A 24,308-nucleotide genomic window follows, 5' to 3' on the forward strand; every position below is an offset into this window, starting at 1 on the left:
AATAGAATCATTGCTGGTTAAGATGTCTTATTGCCTGGTGAAAGTTTTGGAGTTGGGGACAAATTTTTTGCACAAACTTTGATAAGGATTTTTTATTTATCAAAACAACACAATACGGAACACAACTATTAAGTCAAACAAAAAGGATGCATGATCTAGAAAGCATGTTGCGTATTTCTGCTCTGTCCCCGTGAGTTGAAATGCTTATGAGGTGTCTTTACTAGCTTCGCACATCCCGGCTGAACTCTCAGCCGATTCTCGTTTGCAAGATAATTCCATTTCAGTCAAAGTGGAGTGAAAATGTGTGCGAATTGGATGCAGTTTCGCACGCAAAACCTACACAATCTTTGCATGTTTTGCCAAAGATTCCTAATTGGATTTCAAACTGGACTTTGATCCATTTTAACACACGAAAAAGGCTTTCAGCTGCACAGTTTCACTGAAGCTCCGGCTGTATCTTTTAGGGTTTTTATCCTGCTGGAACGAGAGCCTCTGTTCCACTCTCAAGTCGTTTGCAGCCTCACAGAGTTTTTCTTTGGGAATTTCTCTGTATTTATCTCCATCCGGCACAGATCGACTTCTCAGGTTCCACTGCAAACAACGAAAAGTCAGATGGCACTGCTTTGCAACTTACCATTGTTCCTTAAACATATTGAGATGGGGAATCTCCATTTCTCCACCAGAGTTACGAGTTCGGGTTAATGGTCTGTATGTACCCGACTAATTCTTATAGTTGTTTTCTCCTGCCCTGGTTTCCACCCTTCATCCTTAAATGTAAATGGAGGGTTAGCAAAGTGCAAAGAACGAAAGTCAAGTTTTCCTTGTAAGCATCGGTGATTTTGGTGCAAATTTAACAAGGGATTCTTGCAAATACAAGGCTCTCTTGCAAACGACACAATGTCTGACCTCACGGCCGTTTTGTTTATGACGTTGCAACACGGGGTGGTGTACATAGACTTTGCACTAATCCCACACTGTGAAGCATGGATGTATGCATCTGTGTTTATGGCCTTCCTATATTAAGAGCAAGGCCAATTATGGAGCTTTTCCTGTAAACAAAATCATTTATCAAGTTCAACTGCAGCTGCCAAGTGTGCGTGTGCTAACACATGGATGCATGTACACATATTTACACAGATGGAAACGCATACTTTGCGCAAACAAATGCTCTCCAAAAGCCACGCCTCTTAACCAGATGGACATGTGGTTTCCATTTAGAGAAAGAGATTCACCACATCAGGGACACAATCAGCTCCAAATAACAGCTCTAGGCTTCAGGCTTACAGGTGGTGAAGTATAAATCGACATATTTATATTACACCACTCATAGCTTCGAGCGGAAGCTACGAAAAAGTAGCTTCCGCTCTTGGGGGTCAGCCGGAGAGAGCGCGAACTTCTCCATCATTTTTCCGCCCGACCTTCTTTAGCCCTGGATCACTGGAGGTCAGTTTTATAACACACAGAGGCCCATTGAGCCCCCAGAACCGTCACCCATGAACCCTGACCTCCGGTCTGGCACATGTGAGTGTGAGATGCCGTTGTCATAGTAACAAATGTCTGCTTAGGCGCTTTGCAAGGTGTCCATGAATGACCAGTCCGACCTTTTCCTCCAGGCGTGTTTGTGGATGTGCAGTGATGAGGATGGTAGGAGGGTGTGAGAGGAAAAGTGGATGCTTCATGGGTGTACAGGCCGTGTATCTGTCTCGGGCACCGCCTGCACAGAGTTGTCTGGAGCCTCATGGGTCAAAGGGGTCTTTGTCTCAGAGGAAGAAAATCTCCGTCACCCATCTTTCCTCGTGCTTCCTCCTGCACAACACTCCTCTGTCCTTAAATAAATCCCTGAAACCTTCCTCCACCCGTTTGAACAGAAAGAAATCAGAAAAACTTAACCAGTCAGAGGTTTACATAAACTCATCATTAGTAAGATTGATTCATTTTTGGCTTTTATTGATGCGTTTGAACTGTTTATTTTTTTTTAGAAAAGGACTATAGAACAAACAAAATTAATGTTTTTTTTTTAAAGCAAAACTTGGGTGCACAAATCTTCTCTACCCCAGAGAAGATCAAAATGTTATCCCGAGAGTTTTAAATGTACACTTACACCCTCACTAACACTTGGATAAATGTTCCTGAGCAAGTCACAGAGATGCCAAACTGCTTTTGTAGCCAATAACAGACTTATCAAAATTGGTGGAGTTATTTAAATCTGTTGGTGTCTTGACATGATCCCATCTTTTCAATACATTTTCAATACATTTTCTATAGGTCTGATGGAGGGGCTAGTCTAAAATTTCATGCAAGACAGCTTTGTTCATTCTAAAGCCATCCTTCGAGCGTGTTTGGGACCATTTCCCTTGGCAACGGATCGGCTTTGTGAGAGTCTTAATAATTCTCTAAACTGTGAATAATGCTTCCTGTGCTGGAAAATGACTAATATGTTTCAGGATAATAAAAATCACAACCACTTTCTAGTTGTTAACTTTTGCAATCCCTGTTAGCACCTTCATACATTTTTACATTTGGGCAAATAAATATCTCAATTTTTTCCATCATCAATTTTAGACTTGTCGTGGCTTTTATGAGCTTTTACTGTTATTGCTGTGCTAATGCGTCGGATTACGTAGAATTTAAGTTGTCCAGACCTCGGCTCGGTGTATGATGCATTTGCCTCTGAAGCTGGCTGTTAGAGCCGTTCATTAACACAGTCTGCTGCTGTAATTTACATGACATTATTAAGCTGAGAATTCCACTCCTCTCACTCAACAATGGCTAGACACGCTTTTGAGTCTCTAACGAACAGTGAAATGTTTCCCCTAGAGGAAAATGTTCTCTTGTGTACATGTCCGGCTCACAATCTGTAATTATCAGCACATCAAGTGGTTTCGCATGCTCTTTTAATTTCATGTTAGGTCATTAGATGTTGTCTTGTTTGGCCCAATACCACAGACTACTTCTTTTATCTTTAATGTGATGCCTTTATATGCATTTGAAGTGTGTTTTATGAGCCAGGGTCTGTTTGTTGCATAGTCTATTTTTTCTCTGTTTGGGAATGTAATGATAGAAGTGATGTCACTCAGCTAGAATCAAGTTGTATAACATATAGTGTAATGCATTACAAATGTTTTCACCCCTTTGAACTTTTCCACATTTTGTCATCTTACAAACTTAACCCTTTCGTGCATAGTGGTCACTACAGTGGACAGCTGTCTAAAAGTCATTTTCTTGTGCTTCTTGTGGATTTTTATGTTATAAATGCACACAGACCAATGAAATGGACACTAATGCATCATAAAATACACTATCAACTACTGGCTGTCAGCTGCAAATGCAAGAAATTATTTTAGTTTAATCCAATATGGCCGACAGACACAAAAGCATGCCGACCGACCCGGTCCCTCCTTCTACTGTAGAAGACTCTTGCAGGTAAAAAAAAAAGTATATATATTGTGACATCAGATAACCCCTAAAGAACAATACTGCTGATGTATTTTTAAAATAACAACTTTGTATTTGGAGAAAATTACAATTGATCACCTAAAAAAAAATAAAAAATAAAAAAATGTTTTTTTTTACAATAAAAAAGGCCTACCTTTTTTATGTATTAAGAAAATTAAAAAAATATTGGAAAAAAAATCCTGACACAAATGATCATAATTCATGCATGAAAGGTTTAATGTATTTTGTGTGGGTAGTGCATAAAGGTGAAGTGGAATATTCATTGCTACAATAAATCTGAAAGGTTTGGTTTGTATTCATGGTCCTTTTTGCTCTGACATCACTAAATAAAAATCCAGTCCCATCTCCAGAAGTCACCCTGTCCGCCTGTTCTGTTCAGTCAGACTGATGAAAGGATTCTGGCTTCCAATGAGACAGAATGAGGAAAAGAATAGCTAAAAGGATGTGAACACGAATGTTTGGATCCTTACCATTGTGGAGTCCACAAAGAATGTGTTGCATAAGAACATTTTTATAAGAACCACAATGACGCCCCTGAATCCCTGTTCACTGAATAGTGGTTTATTTTATTTTATTTTTATTTAGTAGCCCTCAGCTGACTTGTGCTCCACCCTAGTGCTCTCTAATTAGACACCTGTTGTAAGAGAAAGGCCCACTACATAGAAACAAGAACATATACAACTGAACCCCAGTGCCAGCCCATGCCCGCTAGTGCACTGCCCAACCTGTGGTAAGCCGCTGGTTTAATTTTGAAACATGTAATTCAAATGTGCCTTGTTTGTTTAAGTTTATTTAGGGAACAACAGCGTTCCTTAATGTTGTGTGGACAGACCGCCTCCCATTGAATGCCAGCTGCATACAAACTCAAGGTTTAAAGGGGAAGTGTGTGGGATGAAAAGATCTTTAAAACGTCACAGCGTTTAGAAGAGAAGAATTGTACATTGTGAAAAGGAAATATTTCTTTAATAGCATCCCCCCCCCCCCTTAAACTAATAGGAAACAAAAAGACCTCTATAAATGAACAAGGTTGGACTTCCAGTGCCCAGCAACAAGATCTAAAGCCCCTCAAATTTAGCCATATTACAACCACAATCTGTAATGTATTTTAACTGTTTTTTTGTGGCAGACCAGATGGAAATATAAAAAGTGTGTTGCCTCAACAGAGACATAAATCTTTTAGACTCTTGAAATATTTCTTCCAGGATTGCTCTGTATTTAACTCCGTCCACGTCTCTCTGCCTACCTAAGAAAAACATCCCCACAGCATGATTCTGCCACTGCCAAGTCGCACTTTGTGGGAGCAATGTTCAAACCTGCGCGTTATTCTATTAGGATCTTATCTGATCAGAGCATCTTCTTGCAAATTGTTGCTGTGTCCTCTACATTTCTGTGGATCTCTGCAGCTCCTCTAGAGTCACGATGGGCTTCTGGGATTGTTTTTTGATTGATGCCCCGTCGATCAGTTCATGTTTGCAGTCGTTATTCGTTGGTGAGCAGACCTTTCCATGGTACAGTTGTGTTTATGCTGAGATTAAATAACTCGCATATGAACTTTATTTATTAAGTAGGTGACTTGTTTTAAGATTTCAAAGATAAAAGGTAGAACACAAATGCTCATATTTTTGATTGTAAAATATTTGGAAAAACGTGTTCTTCTTTCCTTTGCATTTCTGTTCGTCTTTTACGTAAAATCACAATGAGATACTTGGATTTTGTGGAATAAAGTGTCAAAATTGGCAAAAGTTGATGGAGTATGAATGATGTGGCAAAAAAACCTGATCTTGACTCTACATCATAATGAGGAAGTGATCTTATCTTTTGAAATGTACAAAAAACATAACATCTCTTGTATATTAGTGAATTTTCTGCCTTAGGTGGGCTAGACAAAACTGTCATCAGTTTCTGACAGACCGATCAACTACAGCAGAACGGATTTATGCAGTCTTGTCTGCACCAAACCAAAACGTCTGTTTTTGAATTTTCCTCAAAGGGCATTTTTGTGGAGTTGTATAGTCAAGTCCAAACCCCAAAGTGTTTTTCTTTTCTCTCACTTGGAAAAAAAATGGGTCTTTGAGAGTCTAGTTGACAGTTGGTGTCGGCTTTTGATGCAGCAGATCAGACCTCGACCATTAAAGCCTCGTTGTTTGTTTGGAGTGACCCCAACAAAATCCCGTGACCCAGTTCCTAAAGCACTCATGGCTATTCTTCTACACTCATCACCAGCTAACCCTTGACCTCTGAACTGGGATAGGTTAGGGGCCTTAAAGTGCCACATCACATGCAGAGAACAGGGGGTAAGTCAGAAATTCAACAGGAAGGACTCTCAGGGTTCCTGAAAGCAGACAGTCAGACGGGTTGATGAGCGTTGTTGCAGCCCACCCCCCACGCTCCTGTCTGCAGGCTACAGCTCAAACCCAAAAGCAGTTATAGATTCGTTCCCTGGCTCCCAAAGTTTCTTTGCTGAACCTTCCCATGGGGTGGGGGGTGGGGGGGGTGCTGGATAGACTGCGAGGGTTCACATTACCAACGTGCTGCCATGACTGATCTTGCTCCGTTTCTGTCCATCTCCTCATAATCTGCCAGCGCAGACAGACGTGGAGATCTGCGGTGAAGTTCAAACTCGCAAGTCTGTGACATTGGACTGTCAGCATTAGTCATTAACATGCCTGGCTCTTGTGTGTTTGTTTGTGGCTGGATGTATGGAAGTGGGGGTTGGATCGTGAGCCAACTATGGACAGGAAAACACAGCCATATGTTGGAGCGGCTCCAGGGAGCCCCATTTTCCATGAGCCCCCCTGCGTCATCAACCCCAAATACCACATGCACACATCCACCCACCCACACACAAAGTTAAAACATATTAGCAGAATGGCTCAGTTTCTCCAGACTTTCCTTAATCGTATCTCTGCTATGGCAAAGGCACACATCATGCATCTTTACACGTAGACTGAAAAGAATCCTGCAATATTTTTTATGTGTTTTGTTTTATCTGATGTTTTTTTCTAGGGTGACCCTGGCCCCCATGGGAATCCTGGTAGACCTGGTCCACCTGGGCTAAAGGTAAACGGTCTTAGTCAGACTTACAATCATAATCATTTTGTTTTCTTAAAAAAGACACACACAAAAACAAACAGTAAATCATGCCTTTATATCTGCCTTAATTTGCTTGTATATCTGCAGAGACATGTTGCATATTCGTTTTGTTTTTTTTTTTGTTTTTTTTTTGTGCGTGCTTTAAGGAAAACAAGACTATGGAGTTTTACTGCTGCAGAAGTGGGGTCACTAAAGTTCACAGCAAAGCCACTATACTTGACAGCTCATTAACTCACTAACGCCACTCCGCTTATGTTAGAATATCCAAACCGAACGCAAGTTATTTTAGGCTTTAATTGTTGACACGATATTATCCAATGTTTGAATAAGTTTATAAAAAGCCGTGCACAGCTTTTTGCAGTTTCTGTGTGAAGGCTGACTCTGTGCTTCCACCGTAACCTGAGCACAGAGAAGAGAACAAGTACATTGACACCAGAGGGGGGTCGAAATGATTTACCCAGGTGTCAGGGAAAGACATAAGGAGTCGGAAAATAAGAACTCCAAATAAATCTTACCTATTTTGAAGTGTGAAAAGGAGATGACCTTGCCCGAGGCAAATTCTGCATCCTCCATAACGGTCTGAAATGTTGTATGCATTAGCAAAGACTCTTGACCTTTGACTTTGTGTGTTTGGAACACAGACTTAGAAGTACAATCTTTATTTCAAGTTTTGTATAAAAAATATATAATTAGTGATAATTACTTAGACATAGAGAAGAATGGGGATGAAGATAGGGGATTTAGATGACTTTGCCAGACTATTATTGCCAGACAACAAGGTCTGAACAATTCAGAGACTTTCATCTACAAGAATCCCATCCAGTTTGGTGCCTTAATTTGGGCGAAACTTTTTTTTTTTTTTTTTTTTTTTTTATGAGAGGTTAGAGAAGAATGGGCAGACTGGTGTGAGACAAGGCAATGGTACCTCAAATAGCCAGTTGCTACAGCCAAGGTATTTAGATTACATGTTACTGCCAACATATCAAACCCTGAAGCTGGTGGGTTACACCAGCAAAACAACACATGGGTGTCACTCTTGTCAGCTAAGAATATTAAACTGAGGCTACAATTACACTGAGTCTACAGGCTCACCAGAACTGGACAGATTGGAAGGGCGTAATGCTGCTGGTGGTATTTCACTGGGACTTCCTGGGCACTTTAGTGGCAACACAGACATCCTAAGTAATGTTTGCGATCATATACACCTCTTAATGATAGGAGTGGGTCCATCTTCTAATAGCTACTTCCAGCAGAATAATGCATCATGTCAAAAAGTTCTTATCAAATCGCGTATTTGAAGATGACTATGAGTTTGCTGCTCTCCAAAGTCCTCTACAGTCATCAGAACTCAATCCAGTAAAGACACCAGTGGGAAGTGGTGGATTGGAAGACCACTTTCACTTTGTGTAGCAGATGAATCTGCATCACCACTGTTTGGTGCTATTATGTCAGCATGAACCAAACTCCCTGAGGACTAACTCTGCAACCCTTTTGAACCTTCACCATGAAAATTGAAGGTAGTTCTGGAGGAGAAAGGGATTTCAACCCAGAAAAGATTAATAAATCCTATAAATGTAGCTGCTAAATGTAGAGAGCTTTTCCTTTTGTTTCACTGATATAATAAATCAATATCTTACCTTAATTTTTTCTAGATATCTGCAATTTGCAAGTGCATTATAAGGAATTGTATTTATTGTGTTTCTTATTTAGAGTTAACACAGTAACTATAACTCCCAAGATTTGTTTCTTAATATCTTGCTTACGGCCCACATTAGATAAGCAGAGGGGTTCAGACACGCCTATATCACCAAGGAGATTTTGGTGTCTAGTTCTGAGGTGATGGTTTGATGAGGTGGGACAGCCTAAGCCTTGACAAATCAAGACAAATCCAGACTGTTGAGTCAAACAATAAAGTTCTCGCTTATCCGATCGGACCACGTTCTTTCCCTCTCGTAGCATCATGGGATATGAACTATCAATGAAATATTGAGGTATTGAATACAAGCACCTTAAATGAATTCAGCTGAGAGAGGAACTTTGTCATCATGTAGTCTCTTGAGGTTTGAGTCCCTGTGTCAGTTTTGTTTGTTCAGGCAGACAATCAGAGTGCCTCCTAAACACTTCTATTTTGAGTTTTCCCACCGGGAGATGACCCAGAACACACCAGAAGGGCTGTACTTAACCTCTGGTCTGCAAACGCATTGCGATCCCTAAGAATATACTGGAAGGATGGTAGGAGGGATGCTTTGGGTTTCCCCCTGGACCTGTTACCTGCAGATCTAGTTTTGAGTAAACAGAAAACAGTGGACTGATGGACTTTCTTAACTTTTTATTGTTGTAATTCAAAAGGGGCTGTGCACTGAACCAGTGACAAAATTATAGCCATCTGCTTAATATTAAACAGTCTAATTTTGTTCCTCATAAAAGACCATGGATCATTAGAGAGTTGCAACCTTTTTGTGTATCTTGTGTTGCCTTACACCAGGACTTTTCATTTGTGGATCTGAAACTTTATTTATTTTTTACAGTAATATATCATGACTGCCAGGTCCAACATCTCCTAGAAGAATATTTCACTGATCTTTTTTTTTTTTTTTTTTTTTTCTTAGTTGTCAGTGTTGTGGATTGAGTACGCCAGTTGTTATTGGTGTCCAATATAGTTACACACTTCAACAAGGTTCATCGTACAAAACATCTCTAAAAGTCATGAGATATTATCCTGTAATCTGAGCTGCCATCAGATAATAAATCTTCCCACCTTTTCATTCTCACACTCAGCCAAGCCACTTCACTGAGAAAGCTCATTTCTAGTTTTTAAAAGAAAAAAAATCATAAACAGCAATGTAGAACGATCATGAGTGAAGATTTAAAATCCCACATGAATCATCAGTCAGGTCTGTTGTTTGGCAACCTGGCAGAGATTATACTCCCCCTACCTGGTAAGTGTGTTGAAAGGAAAATTAGGAGGGTTTTTGTGTGGGGGTTGGGGGGGGGGGGGGGGGGTCACTGCAGTTTTTGCCCTTTCATCATTAATAAATGAAGCAAAGTTGTAAATGCTGGCAGCCCGAAGGGCAAAGAGAGGGAGCCAGCACCCACTCGGTGTAATTTCCAATTCATTGCTTTGATGTGCTGAAACCCTGTTATTGTTACCTGCTGACAATGAAGCTTGGTACGTATGTGTGTGTGTGTGTGTGTGTGTGTGTGTGTGTTGGTGTGGGAGACTGCAGCCGCCCTTAATCAACTAAGAAATCCATGCCTATTATTGTATGAATTTTGCTTACTGTGTAGCTTTAAGCTGTGACTTTTCACAGAATAGGTATAATTTTGTCATTTTTTAAATGTTTGTCAGAAGCTGTGGGATTAAAATATCTGCCATTTGGATATATTTAATGCATATAAAATTATCTTTCTCAGGGGAGAAAAGGAGATCCTGGCATTTCACCTGGGCCAGCACCTAAAGGAGAGAAGGTATGTCTTCGTCTTTTATGGCTCCTACTGATCTGCAGCGTCCTTCTATGCTTGTTCTCACTGATCTTCTTGCATTGCATTTCAGGGAGACTCAGGGATTATTGGCCCAGTTGGACAGCCTGGACAAGAGGGCCGAAAGGTAAGGTTAAATAACTACCTCAAACAGGATAAATATCCTTAGCTGACCATTTACCAGCTTTTGTTGGAAGTGAGCACACCAGCCAGATGTCATAGAAAGAGTCCCTTAAAATATCTTAGAATCGGATTCTGCATGAGTCACTTGCATCACTTCATAATCGTTCAGTGCCAGTGCTGTGTCAGCGCGATGTGTTTGGTATGTAAAGGTCCTTACTTCCTGCTTCTCTCCTCCTCTCTTTCTCCTGTTGTGCCTCTTTAGTTTTTGAATGTTCACCAGATTCTGTGGAAATGGGTTCTTACAGATAGCACAAATTACTTCTTTTTTTTAACAAATAAAGGAAGACTATATTTTTCAGCAGTGAAAACGGTGATGTCAATCACACTCCCACTCGAAATTACACACTTTGGGTTTTCCATAAGAAAAAATAGTGGAGTTATATTTTTGATTGACAGGGGTGTAACAAGCATGATATTATTTCAGTGTGGTTTATTATATGAATCATAGGTATATAGAAAAAGGTTGTTTATTGTCCTGCCATGTGCGTTTTCATTCTTAATGTGTCTCTTCTCTGTTGCGGTTCCACAAGAGAGGAAGGCAAATCCAAAACCGGTTCTTGCTTTGCCTTACAGTGGCATTTTTATTTGCTCCTGCATTGTTTTTGCATGAGTTCTATAAAGTTTGGGTAGGTCCAACTCGTAGGAAAATATGAGGGTTGGTTGACCTTTGGCTTAGCGTTGTTGCAGAAACACAAAGGTTAAAGACTTCTGCTTTGAGCTAGAGTACTAAGATACTTCTGCATTCTTTATGGTTTTGATACTTCACTCTGTTTTGAATTTTTCCCATCCCTATCAAGCTAGCATTCAATTAGCCATTGTCTATATCTGCGTGTCCACATAGGGTCATGGGGTTGATGATGCCTGTCTCTGTCAGCCAGTGGGCGTGAGACTGGGTAAAACGTGTACGGCTCAATAGTCCAATATCACAGGGCAACACAAAGACATAAAAGACAAACAAGTGCACAAGCACATACTCATACCTACAGACATTTTAGAGACCAATTAGCCAAACTGTCATATTTTTGGACTGTGGGACGGAGTACTCAAAGATACCCCAGGCCAGGATTCAAAGCATTTTGCTGCAAGACAACAGTGTTACCAGCCTCACGATTCAACTCAGATTTTTATATTCTCAAAGTTCCTAAAACAGAATTGAGGAGCTGCACAAAGCGCTCTCTCTTAACTGAACAAAACACCTCCAGCTAGTCAGACATAGCCTTGGTAACATGCATCTGGCCTTTGCAACTTTTCGCTATGTTTATGTCTACTAGGCCTATCAACTGATTCAACTATCATGCTGGAATGTAAATGTTGGTATTGCAGACCTTGAAAAAAGAACCACGTTGCTCCATATTCCTCCGGTTGCTTTGCATAAGAATTCTGCATGAACCCCAAAACCTGAGATGAGTTTATTGAAATTAATGCAACGGGAAAGGTGAAATTTATTCCACATTCCCCTGACGTATTTTGGTGCTTCTTACTGCCGGACTGGTCTTTTTCCGAACAAACAGAAGCAAAGAGGAACCGCTGCCAGTCACGTTCTGTATTCGTTACAGCTGAGCCATGCAACCTTGTCAAACAAAGTCGAAGCATTATTAGGTAATTGAATACAACAGGCCGCTTATGTGCATTTCAGTAGAGGTGTAAAGCTTGTCTGCATGTAGTACCTTTCTTCCCAGAGTCAAAATAGTGTGTGGATGAGTGTCAGACTCCAGCAGGGTTTTATTTTTTTTTACCTCAAGCTTAACATGTGGCTTTTGTTAAGAGCCTGCTTTTCCATGTGTGTGTGTGTGTGTGTGTGTGTGTGTCTATCTGAGTGTTTCTACCTCTTTCTTTCACCCACACTGACACACTGAGCCAGAATGGAAAAGAAATTAGGATAGTGGAAAACATTTACAGATTCCTTTTAAGCGAGATAGAAGTGATTTGAAGGCCTATTGGAAGGTTAGCCAGTGATGCATCAATCAAGTTGACTGTGACGACTGATTCACATGTTGTAAAGCTCATGTGCCGTGTCTCTCAAAAGTATTTACACCCCTCAAATGGTTGCGATATTTTTTTCATGTGCCGACCAGAAACTTTCATTTGTTTTTGTGGGATTTTGTGATTACCCGACAAAGAGCAGCGCATCACTTTGAAGCAGAGCAAAAGTAAAATCCTGAAAAGCATGGCAAGCGTTTGCAAACAGGCCCGTGGTGAATGGGAGAGCTGCAGAGACACTTTGAAAGAGTAGCTCAGGCAATACTAATACTTCAATCGCGTTCAAAATTATTGCTCACTATAAAGATGAGATCATCAATCAGGAAGAAGGATGAAGAGTGAATAACTTAATCATGCACAGCAGCTTAAGTGTCCAGTAGCTTCTCTTTAGTAAACCTCACAAGCAAATTGTAGCTGCTACATATCAGAGTGACATTATAGCTTGGCGTCTGGACCTTTATTGCCATAGCAACATTAACAACACGCACACAAATAGGCTGACCTCACTTGAGGAAGACTCAGGTATTGTTGGCGGTGCCATGTGTGTTGACGATAAAGGAAGCTTGTTAAATTAACCCCAAAGAGGTAACATCTTTCCATACAGGAGACAAACAGGCTTACTCAGCAGAGAACAATACGCAGGAACCAGCTGTAGCTCCACTTTTGACAACTTTCCATGCGATGACAAATGCATGAATCAGTCTCCTGACTCTGCGTCTTTGTTGTTCCACTTCACAGTCGGCTCAGGTGGAAAGTCCCGACGCAGGTCTTCTCCACCAAGACATACGCCGAAATACTCAAAACAAACTTAAGCTTTTATAGTTATGTCATTTGAAGTTCATCTCAGAACTGTCTGCATAGGTTCCCTGCTGTTTAGCTTTGAGTTCTGTGGTCGAGGACAGTGGGCTTTTTTCCTGCATCTTTTTTCCATTCCACCTCTTTTTTAAGACACTGTTACACACCCACCCCGGTCCGCACAACAGAGCGGACCCTAAATCTGCCTTATGCTTGATGCTACGAGCGGGAATTCAGGAATTTGGCTGTGAGGTTTTCATGGAAAACTTTTAATGGAGAAAGCAGCGGTGCTTTAAAAGCGCCATAGTCGAGTGTGATTTTACACCACTGGCCAGGCCGAGCATGTTCCGCTCTGTACAACATTTGTTCTACTAAGCAGACCCTGAATGGCTTTTCAGTATGGCGGGCAGGGTCAGGGAGAGGGGGACATGCGCCGAGCCAAACCTCAGCTACAAGGCCACAACACAGGCCACACGTCTTCCCGTTGTGGCTGCGTCTCCTCTCTCTGCTACATAAGCCGTCTCTTCTCACTCGTCTCAGCTTTTCCCTCCTGGAGATGATGTGCATTTCATGGCATTTCAAATAGATATGTCATTCATGCACCCATTTTTTTCAGTCAGCTCTGTAAAATATAGTGACCATCCTCAGAGACATTAGTTTTAGGTCGTGTTATAAGAAACTCTACACGTCTATTCTCTTTTCACATGTACCATGGTTTGAGGCTTTTTAACACAGTAGTCTCCAGTGCATCCACATGCACATTTAGAAGAACTCAGTATTTTCCATTGTAGTGGGGAAGCTCAGTTGTTTTTAATTGGACTGCATCCATTTTCATGCAAAGAGGAACTTTAGCAATCCCAGAAAGATTACCCCATAAAACATAAGTAAAATGGTTTGATGTAATGTCCCTGAAGAAGCTAAAATAACTCATAAATCATTCCATTTTTTTATGCATAGCAGGTTTTCGTGTGACACTCTCTCTGTGGCTACTCAAGACTTGTTTCGAATAAAACTCTCATTGTGTTTCTGCTCCTTGTTTTCAGGAATACCTGTTGCCTTTTTTTCCTCTGCGTCGGACATGAAATCAAATTAAACCTTTCCTGTTTCAACTCAGTCAGGATTACTGTAACGTTACAATGGTATATATTGGTAAATAATATTTCCTCTTCCTAAATGTCAGAATATTAAGAAATACAATTTTTTTTTTTTGAATTTTGTAACTTTCTTCAACTTTTAAACGACTGTAAGCATTTTAATAAAGTCTAGACTATGATTTCATGGTTTCTAAGATTCCAGTTGGTTAATTTACAACATTTCAATTAAGAAGAGCCACATTTGTGGAAGTATTTTAACACACTTTGCTAGAGCTGTCATTGACAAAGACCTTAATTTTTGTAGAAATGTCCTTTGCTCCGATGAAATAAACAAGTGTTTGGACTTCTAATTTTTGATTTTCCTTTTTAACCCTCAATCTGAAAGAGTAAGACATTTTTAAATGGAAAATTTGTTGAAAGCCTGTTATTTGAATTTTTCTGACAAAATTTTGTTTTTATCTATTTCAGTAACTGAATTAACTGAAGTGAGACACATATAGTTCATTTACACGGAGACTGATGTTTCCAAACCTTTATTTTTGTTAATTATGATGAATCTTCGCTTACAGTTCGTGAAAACACGTCATTTCTGAAAAGATCAGAATATTAGATTACGTCAGACCAACAAGGAACTTTTTTTTTCTTCCACAGAAATATGAGATCAATGAAAAGCATGTGCAACACCTACTTAAATTATTTTCGAAAGGTACTTTTAATCTGTCAACCGAACCTCAATGGAAAACATATTCCGACTTACAGTGACGTCGCTGTAATGATAACACCACAAGGTAAATTTTATCCAAATTGTCCATTTAGTTCAGACTGTTTATCTGTTCCAGGCAGACATCGACGTTTATGTTCTCCTGTACATGCAAGCGTGCAAGGAGCCGGATAATTTCTGAGCAACCTTCTGGCTCCATGCCTTCACGGATCTTGGAGAGATGAAAGCTTAAACGAAGGAGGTGTTTGTCTTTCAGACCACCGGTGTAATGTGAAGTGTGATCTTTGGTGTAGGAACAGGCACATACTCAGTTGAGCATCCCAGAAGTCAAATGTGTACAGAAAAGAGAAACTAAATAGCCTGCCATGTCTTATCATGGGTAGCTCTCCTGGCACACTTAGGAGGTTATAGGATGCTACTGGAGAGCTGCTGCGAAATGAAAGCGTTCTGGTGGGGTTGATCTGATTGCACACACATGCTTGTTAAACAAGTGCTACTGTAAATACACTCGCGCTGATGGGAATGGCTGCTCTCGTTAGAAAAATAATGACGAGTGAGATAAGGATCTGAGACGACACGGCTTAGCTTTGGAGGCTCCAGTTAATGCACAGGATCCACAGCATGTGTTTGCATGTGTGTGTACTGGGGGTTCTTTGATCAGCCTGGGAAAACAGACCCTGTAAATGTTTCTATCGCCGGGTATATAATCTAAAAAGATGGGAAATAAAGAGGCACACACATCACAGTGTGTTCATTTGTAAGGTTGTCCTACTTCAGTTAAAAACACATTGCTCAGCTCATGCACGTAAAACTGAATCGTTTCTTTTTTCTTTCTGTCCCGGTCAATTAAATTAGTAAACGTTTTTATTTGGCGAACCTTCTTCAAAAAGTGAAGAAATCTTAATGTTGTGACCTTATTCTGATCTCAGATTTTTGTGAAGTTTTTACTGACTAACAGCAGTAATAAAACCTTCCTGTTTCTCTTTCAGAACTATAAAAATACATAAGAACATCATTATAGACTTCCCGTCCTCCGGGGCGATTAGTACTTAATTTTTTTTTTTTTTTAACAGAGGTTCAGACCTCAAATGGTAAAAACAGAACAACTCTGCAGAACAAAAAATAAATAAATAAATTAGCCTTCCTGTTATCTACTGAAAGTTTTACTCTCTGTCAGTTTGTTGTGTACAGAGCTAAATGGGGTCTAAAATGCACAAAGTTTCACCCCATCCACGAATTAATAGTGAATATTTCTTCTTGGGACATGAAGATTATATAATTTGTACTAATTCACGGACACAAACGTATATCATGCAAGTGCATTTGCAGGAGCGAACCGTTCATCCCTGAATAAACATTTATTCAATCTTACCACAATATGGTGTGCACAGTTCATACTCTTAAGATTAAAATCAGCTTTAATAAAGATTTAGAGCTCTGATACGGGGATGAGAGCTTTGGGTTTTCTTTCTGCACAAGCGAAAATGTGTGTGTGAAGAAATGAATTGAAAAGCTAGCACGCAAACTAGACTGTCATCATTTTCTTTCTTTTTTGCAGTTGCTTTTATCTCTCTCTTTGCTGTATGTGCCACTCCTCCACTACTGAGCTCACTTGACTTCTAGTGATGCTTTTTAAATAAGATATATGATTTAGGAATGATAATGGGATTCAGGCCTTTTTGGCTTTCATGAGTTTAGCAGAATTGTTCTTAGTTTATTTATTTTCAAATGTAATACTTTGTTGATACATTTTGTAGCAGCTAATCAGAAGCAGAGATCCATGTTTAGGATGATATTTTAAAGTCCTGAACCTCTAAGCCAGTGATAATGTCCATGTAAAATACTTGCAACCTGGTTACTTCATCCCTTTTCTGCTGCCAAAATCAAAAGATTTAGGCCACTCTGAACCCAGACAACAGGAGTTTTTCCATATTTACCATGTCTGTTTTTACTTTATTTTTTTTTTCTCTTTCTCCTTGTTTCTGCCTTGTTCTCTCAATCTATCAAGCTGTGGTTTGCGGTGGCATGTCCTCCCACATTTTATTTAGTTTTTCTACACTCATTGACTGGGGTTTGTGTTTCTGGAGTCAGCAGATCTGTGGAAAAACACAATCGGGTTCTCTTTCGTCTTGCAGTTGCCCTGCACGCAGTCTGGGAGTCCTGATATCTGACTCAAACAGGAAGGCATTTATATCCTCAACATGCCATGAACCAGGCACCAAAACTCTGTGAACGCAGCCAGTGGAAACTCTGATCCTTTGACAAAAAAGCAGATTGATTTCTTGCATATGGCACTAAACCGGTCTGTTGGTGTTTTTATTTTTAAAATTCTTTTTTTTTTTTTTTTTTAGCAAATTTGCCATTCGCCAACTAGAGATCCCTTTAAGCATGTGCCATAATTGAAGTGGAAATCTTTTCGTCTCACATTTGTGCTTTCTTTCATCTGCTATACCCACACTCATCCTTTCTTATTTTTGTTTCTGCAGGGACAGAAAGGACACCCCGGTCCACCCGGACTTCCTGGAGAGACAGTATGTATTTTTCTGCAGTTTATGCATGTTTAAACTCTTGTTCCTTTTATTTTTCACATGCTGCTGACATTAGGTTGGCAATTTTTTTCTTTTTACGCATCTTACTCATGGTGCCTCAGAATTCATTGTCTTTTTATTGGGGTTNTACGTGATAAACCAACACAAAGTAGTACATAATTTTGAAGTGGGAGGAAAATAATTGCAATTCTATATTTTTAAGGAAAATGTAAGAGGCACTGCATGCATTTGCATTCAGTCCCCTTTACTCTGATACTCCTAAATGAAGCTAAGTGCAACTATGGCCTCCTGGGGAAAACAGCAGACATGTGGACGAAGGTTTTCTTATTAGATGAGACACTGACCCCTGGACTCACTTAGAGCTATCTGTCTAGTCAGTAAAACATAGTGGTGGTGCCATCATGCGGTAAGGATGCTTATCTTTAAAAGGGACAGGGAAGCAGGTCTGAATTAATGGAAAAGTAGATAAAAGTAATCCACGGAAGAAAACCTGTGCAACTTCGAAAGGCTGAACTTTGTGGTGGAGATCAAAGCACATTCATACGCTCAAATGGCCAAGTCAAAGTCTTGAACTTAATAAAATTGAGAAGCTGTGTCTAGACTTGAAAATTGATCTTCACGGATGCTTTCCATCCAATTTGATCGGAGCTCAGAAAAGAAATGTGAGAAAATTCGGCCTCTGCTGGTGCAAAAGATGGTCCCACAAAGTGTTGACTCAGCGTTGCTGAATGCAAAAGCGTGTCAACTTCTCATGCTTTGATTCGTGGAAAATAACATTATAAAATGTGTAAACATTCATCAGGTATTAATATTTTTGCAGTGCACTGTTTGTGCTGTTTTTCACAGGGTCTTTAATTTTAAGGATCCACTCATCAGCTTTCATCAGTGTCCTGCTTTCATCTTGTGCACTTAAATCTAATCCTTCAGTCTTACATTCATTATCTAACTCCTTAGTCATCATTTATAGTTGTTTGACCTCTCTGACTGTCTGTCTGTGCGTGCGTGCGTGCGTGTGTGTGTGTGTGGGTGTGTGTGTGTGTGTGTGTGTGTGTGTGTGTGTGTGTGTGTGTGTGTGCGCGCGCGCGAGAGGACCCTACGTTAGCCTGCAGCGTAGCCAGATTAGATTAGTCTGTTATGAAGCGCTGGTGAGAACTGACATCTGGATGTAGCACTGTGTTGCAGTGACGCTCCTCAGGATATTAGAAAGTGATGCCAAAAAGAGAGAGAGAGAAAAAATAGAGTGGAGAAACAAGAACAAGCCAACTAGGCCAGCAGTGACACATTCATGGCTATTAAACTGCAGCCCTGTAGAAAGTCTCCCCATTGTCTTTGTTTCTGTCTTCCTGTTGTTGCCAGCATCCAAACAATCACATTTGTAACTACAGATAATTAACTGGGCAACATTCCTCTCCCTGCTAAGCTTATTTGTTTCTCTTTTTTTTTTCTTTCTTTCTTGCATAAGTGCATTGAGAGTGCAGAAACACTCAGGTTCCTTATTTGTGCAGAGAAACTTGGATTTAATTAAGTAAGCCTCCATGACATCATCATCATCATCTCAGGGAGTTCCCACTGCGCTCTTTACAAAGAGCGAGCACTTTGTCTCTCTTAACAGTATCTCCTACATGTGTCCACCCTCAAACGCCCCCCCGTTTCCCACAGATCTGCTGCTGCTGCTGGTTATGATGATGTGGATGATGGTAATGGTCTGAGTTTGCAGTTTGAATCACCATAGCACCACCGGCGTCTGACTAACAGGCACAACTGTTTGGCATTGTGCGCTCCACAAGCCAGCTGGTGCTCATGCAGTTCTGCTGACTTTGTTACTGTAATGTACGTCTGGCTGAGGTACATTGGCTCAACACCCCTCGTTCCTCTCACACACACACACCCACATGCAAACACACACACACCCGCCCTCCCTCTTTGCTGGCCAGTTGAAGATCTGAATCCAGCCCTGGCCAAAGCCTTGTCTCCTTCTAACTAGCAGCATTATGCACTATATTTATCCAGGAGAGGGAACGGCAAGTGGCAAGCGTGGGCTGCGTCAAAGGAAGTTATACACGGATACTGGTTCTCTGTGACATTCGGACACAACCTGCTTTGAGTGTGTGTTTGTTATGCTTTCCAGAAGTTACATAAACACGCATAACCTCCTAATCAGCATCTGCAGGGTCCTCGACAGAAAACATTTGGGAAAGAGAGGAGAAAAGAACAGCTTTCATCAAAGGCAACGGCTGTAATGTGGTTTTAAGCACATCCATAAGTCATCGCGATGCATTATGAGACTCTGCAAAGCTAATTATCTACCATCCTCATCTTATGCAATCGCTGGTAGGGAAGTCTAGGAATTATCCTGATTATTGAAACAATGTATTTTATGGTTTATAATGCTAAGACCTCTTACAGAAATAAACAGAAGAATTTCATTTCAGTCCATGGTGCCAAAAAATTTTAACTGGAGGTCCATCAACTTCCATCATTCAGATAATGTTCTCTATGCATCACTGTAATGTAGCTCACACATTGGTAGTGAACTGCAACCCACTGAATTGTTTTGTTTGTGCATAAAATTTCTGATGGTCTAGTTAGGTCAGAAATTTAGTCAAATCAAACTTTAATTATATTTAGCTTAGTATGTAGTTCCCTGGAAAGAGACATATTTACTCCGGAGATTGATTTTAGTAAGTTATGAAACTGATTTTTGGGCATTAATATGATTTGAAGCTAACTTTAAATGCATTAAATAATGTTGAAACGCCTGTGCATTGTAGTACATCTGCATTTACAAATTTACAGTACAAAATTGTTGAATAAATAAACCCAAACTAAAAGCAATTGCAGCAGATATTATTCACTCCTTTATAAGACATTAGTGGGGAATCTAAATGTAGAAATGAACCATATTGAAACATGAAATATCTGAATGGAAAAAGCTAAGATTTACTGGTACAGGTTAGATTTTTGAGTCATTTATTTCATACATGGTTACTATAAAGAAGCATTAAGAGGATTTTTCACTGTGAAGAATGATTTGTCGTTTATTTAAGTAGCAGATATGACATGACACGGGATGTGCAGTAAAGCAGTATCTATTAGACAGCATCACAGATGAACGGGGTTTCACTCTTGTTCTAGAAAATCAAAATTATTTCACTATATCCTGAAAGTACTTGCTGTAAATGGATAGCTTTGAGCTTTTTTCACACAGCAACAACTTTCACACTGGGATATCGTCATTATAAGTTGTGTAAAATCCGATCACTGACTGGAAAAACCACAGGATATTTAGCTTCCAATATGCTGACCACAGATTAAAGTCAGTCAGGTGTAGAATCATCCAGTGCATCAAACAAGTCATTGGTACATTTCTGGTAAAATCACCTGTTTAATAAAGATTTATTCCTCTTGAAAAATGTCCTCACAGTCTGACCGAACTATTTTACGTGTAACATTTATCACTGATTTGTATAAAGCAGTTTGAGTGTTCTTTGGGGCTCCTCAAGTACCTGCTTATGTGACTTATAACTTGGACCATATCTTGATTAGGATTTACAAATCAAGTCGTAGTTGTGTTCATGTTGTTCATCTGTCCCACTTCTCTTTCTCTTCCTTCCACTTCTTTCTTTCTCTTTCCACCCACCAGGGAGAGCAGGGTCCAATCGGAAGCCCAGGTGCCAAAGGTTATCCTGGCAGGCAGGTGCAGTGAATCCTCTGCTGTGACTGGTACAGTTGTGGTCAGGGCCAAAGAAAGGCAGAGAGCCAGAGTGGAATTAGTTTATACTGGTCAGATGACCTGGAATAAAAAAATAAAAAAAAGTCTTGGAAAACACTAAGCAGGTTACCTACATTAAGTCAGAAAATGTTCAGCGTTAATAGCTGCACTCTCCCTTACCGGGATGCTCAGCTGGAGCATTTATCAGACATGAGATAGAATTGATTCCCCACATATTATTTTGAATGTGTCTTTTGCTTTGTATGGAGGAAATGTCATGTTTTTATATTGTATCAACAATTATTGTGCATCCCAGAGCTAGAACAGGTTTAGACAGAGGCTTGTTCTCTTGATGTACGGAGCAGACAAAAATTAAGGTGTTAAATTTGTGTTCATTCTTCTTACTTCTCAGGGTTTACCGGGACCTATTGGACCAAAAGGGCTGAAAGGCGTTCGGGTAAGGGGACGTGCCGTTAAAGTTTGATTTTATCTGATAAAATTATAAAATGTGGTGCTTTGGCGTAATTAGTAAAAGCGATGACCAGCAAGGCAGCTCATTGGCACTTCTCTCTCCACAATGTTTGTAGAAGGGGGGCACGTAAATCTTTGTTTAGCCACAGAACGTTTTTTTTGGGGGGGGGGAGTTTAGCGCCTCACACTACGAGTCCTTTATGCTGTAAATGCGGTGCTGCATGAAAGCATGCTTGTGTAGCTCAGTGAAACAACATCTACATGCATGCATGCATGAAAAGAATGCGTGTACTTAGTGCTCCAGCATCCACCTCTGCACACATAAACATAATCTCGGTCACCCGTGCAGTACGCGCCGCTATTAATAGTGGGCTAGAAAGGTAGCGCCCTCACACGAGGCGTAAACACCGTGTTGGTTCATACAGTAGCCTTTTTGAAAGTCTGTTAGTCAATAAGCTTATGCATACACACAGAAAGAAACACAGTCGAGGACACAAACTGATTTTTGTGTTGTGTTCCTATAAAGGTCCTTTATCAGCTCTCCTTGGCTTGTCCAAAGTCTTCCCTGCCCCCGAAGGCTGGAATTTCCTGTTTAAGCTCCGTCTGACGCCCTGCTGTCTTAAGGAGGCATTCTAGTCCCTTCAACCCACCCCCCCACACACACTCTCGCTGAGCCACCTTTTCACATTTCCCCTCCCCGTTTTGGTGCATATTCCACATTGTGCAAATGTAAACCTGCTCAGGTTCATGCTCATCAGTAACACGCATCTCGACTGTTCCCCTACAGTTCAACTGTGACGTTTGTGCTTGTTTTCCTCTGTGTGCGCGTGTGTGTGTGCGCGCGTGTGTGTGTGCGTGTGTGTGTTGTCTCCACTGCACTGACAGCCCAGTGTGTCGCCCACGGTTATCTTCAGAGATCCCTGGCGTGAGGGTATGTGCCCTTGGACTACATCGTGGAAGCCAGCACCATGCAGTCCATGGGCATATACACTTGCCTCATGGCTTGGTTCTTCATGGAAGCCCACCCCATGCTGGAATGTCGGGCCCTGAAACCCAGCCTCAGAGCTGAAGGGAGCTGCTCTTCTCCTAGCTGCTTGTATTGGGTCGAAGCACTCACAACTGTGCCCTTGCTTTCTTCTCTTTTCTCCTGCAGGGTTTCATTGGAATCCCAGGCCTTTTTGGCCTGCCTGGCCCCGATGGCGAAAGAGTGAGTTCTTCTCGAATGTACACACTCTCAAGTGCTGTCAGACAGACGCTGACCAAGTGGACCTTAATCCACATTCTTTAACTTTGTCACATTTTCTATTGTTACTACCACAAACTTTAATGTATTTTACTGGGATTTTGCATGATGGATGCTTTTTTTATAGTACTTTGTAAAATAAGATTCTACTGCAATTACAGATGGCCTGAGCCCGACCTGAACCCGGACTGGATTTTGGGCTGGTGTTGAGCCAGAATTATTTGCTTTACAGTCAGGTTCGGGTTGGACTCGGGCTTCTGTGGCGTGCTTAAAAGGCCTGCGATACATACAGCACATAAAACGGAAACATGAAAGCACGATATAACGTTGTGTTAATCTACTTATATTGTCGAAATAGAGAGGTAGATAGTTTAACTTGTTGAGGGAATAAAGAAAGCAAGTAGGAGGCAAAAGTTCCTCAAACTGTAAGAAGCAGCATAGATATGAGGCAAACTTCAAACTGATTTGTGCTTGGCTCATCCTGCTGTTACAACAAGCAACAAAATAGAGCAGTATGACGTTAAACCAACGCTAAAAACAGGAGAAGTTACACTGTTTACTCAAAATGTGGTCTAAACACAAAAGCCATAGAAGCTTAGATAAAATATGTCGGGTTTACTTCGGGCTCAGGACTGTATTTAAAGTTAACTGGTCGGGTCGGACACAATGCTTCTGGCCTCATGCCGGGTCATGTTGGATGTTTTTAGGCTCGATCTCAATTCTAATTTAGGTTTGGACTTTGGCCAGGACATTTTAGCACAAAACATCCCTTGGTCTAAACCTCTGAACGGCGCCTCTGGTTGAGATACAGTGAAGAAACCTCAAGTGTTTCGAGTCTCTAACCAGTTTTCCTCCAGAACAGTCCAATCTGTTCAGCAGACAAATATCCCCATAGCATGATGCTGACACCACCTTGTAGTACTGTAAGAGAGACATCTTCATCCTTTTGTATACGTTTGCAGCGGCTTGTGGAAAACTTTGAAGTGGACTTTTTTTGTTTTGACCTGCCATTTTTTAGCTTTTTAACTTACCGTTGCTTTAAGCTTCTCCATGTCTTTATTATTGAACTGCCTTGTGTATTCCTTGGACTTTTTGGCGTCGTTTCTTCACTAATGTTCCCTCGCGCTCCTCTGAGGACTCCACAGCACAGCTGTATTTATATGAAGATCAACAGGTGGTCTTTATTTTTGACTTCTGAATGCAGTTGGGGATTTTGCACGCGGGTGTCAGAGTGAAGACTTTTTAGATCATAATTTTGCAAAAAGTTTTGAGCTGTTCATCACATTTCTTACACTTTACAATCGTTATCTAACTCGGGTTGATTTTTTTTTTTTTTTTTACATCTAATTCTGATAAAAGACATTGAAGTTTGTGGTTGTAACATGATGACAAAAAATGTGAAAAAGTTTGAGATGCATGAACACTTTTGTAAGGCACTGCAATTTCCCATTGAGATAAAAAAAAAAAATAAAAAAAAAAAAAAAACAAAGCAACATACTCTTTCCTTAATGTTTTTTTTTTCGAATTTTTG

General features: G+C 40.5%; 1 protein-coding gene across 1 annotated transcript in view; it reads left to right on the plus strand.

Annotated features, from left to right (window-relative positions):
* LOC106954271 (collagen alpha-1(XXVII) chain B-like) overlaps positions 1–24,308 on the plus strand; it is a 92,750-nt gene that overhangs the window by 15,947 nt on the left and 52,495 nt on the right. Inside the window, exons 5-11 of the mRNA XM_015043634.1 lie at positions 6,463–6,516; positions 9,964–10,017; positions 10,103–10,156; positions 17,289–17,333; positions 20,995–21,048; positions 21,476–21,520; positions 22,688–22,741. Of these exons, the coding sequence (XP_014899120.1) occupies positions 6,463–6,516; positions 9,964–10,017; positions 10,103–10,156; positions 17,289–17,333; positions 20,995–21,048; positions 21,476–21,520; positions 22,688–22,741 (360 nt within the window). The remainder of the gene's footprint in view (positions 1–6,462; positions 6,517–9,963; positions 10,018–10,102; positions 10,157–17,288; positions 17,334–20,994; positions 21,049–21,475; positions 21,521–22,687; positions 22,742–24,308) is intronic.

The sequence above is a fragment of the Poecilia latipinna genome, unplaced genomic scaffold (genome assembly GCF_001443285.1).
Source record: "Poecilia latipinna isolate Pla-1442-1.1 unplaced genomic scaffold, P_latipinna-1.0 Scaffold642, whole genome shotgun sequence".
Classification (NCBI taxonomy): Eukaryota; Metazoa; Chordata; class Actinopteri; order Cyprinodontiformes; family Poeciliidae; genus Poecilia; species Poecilia latipinna.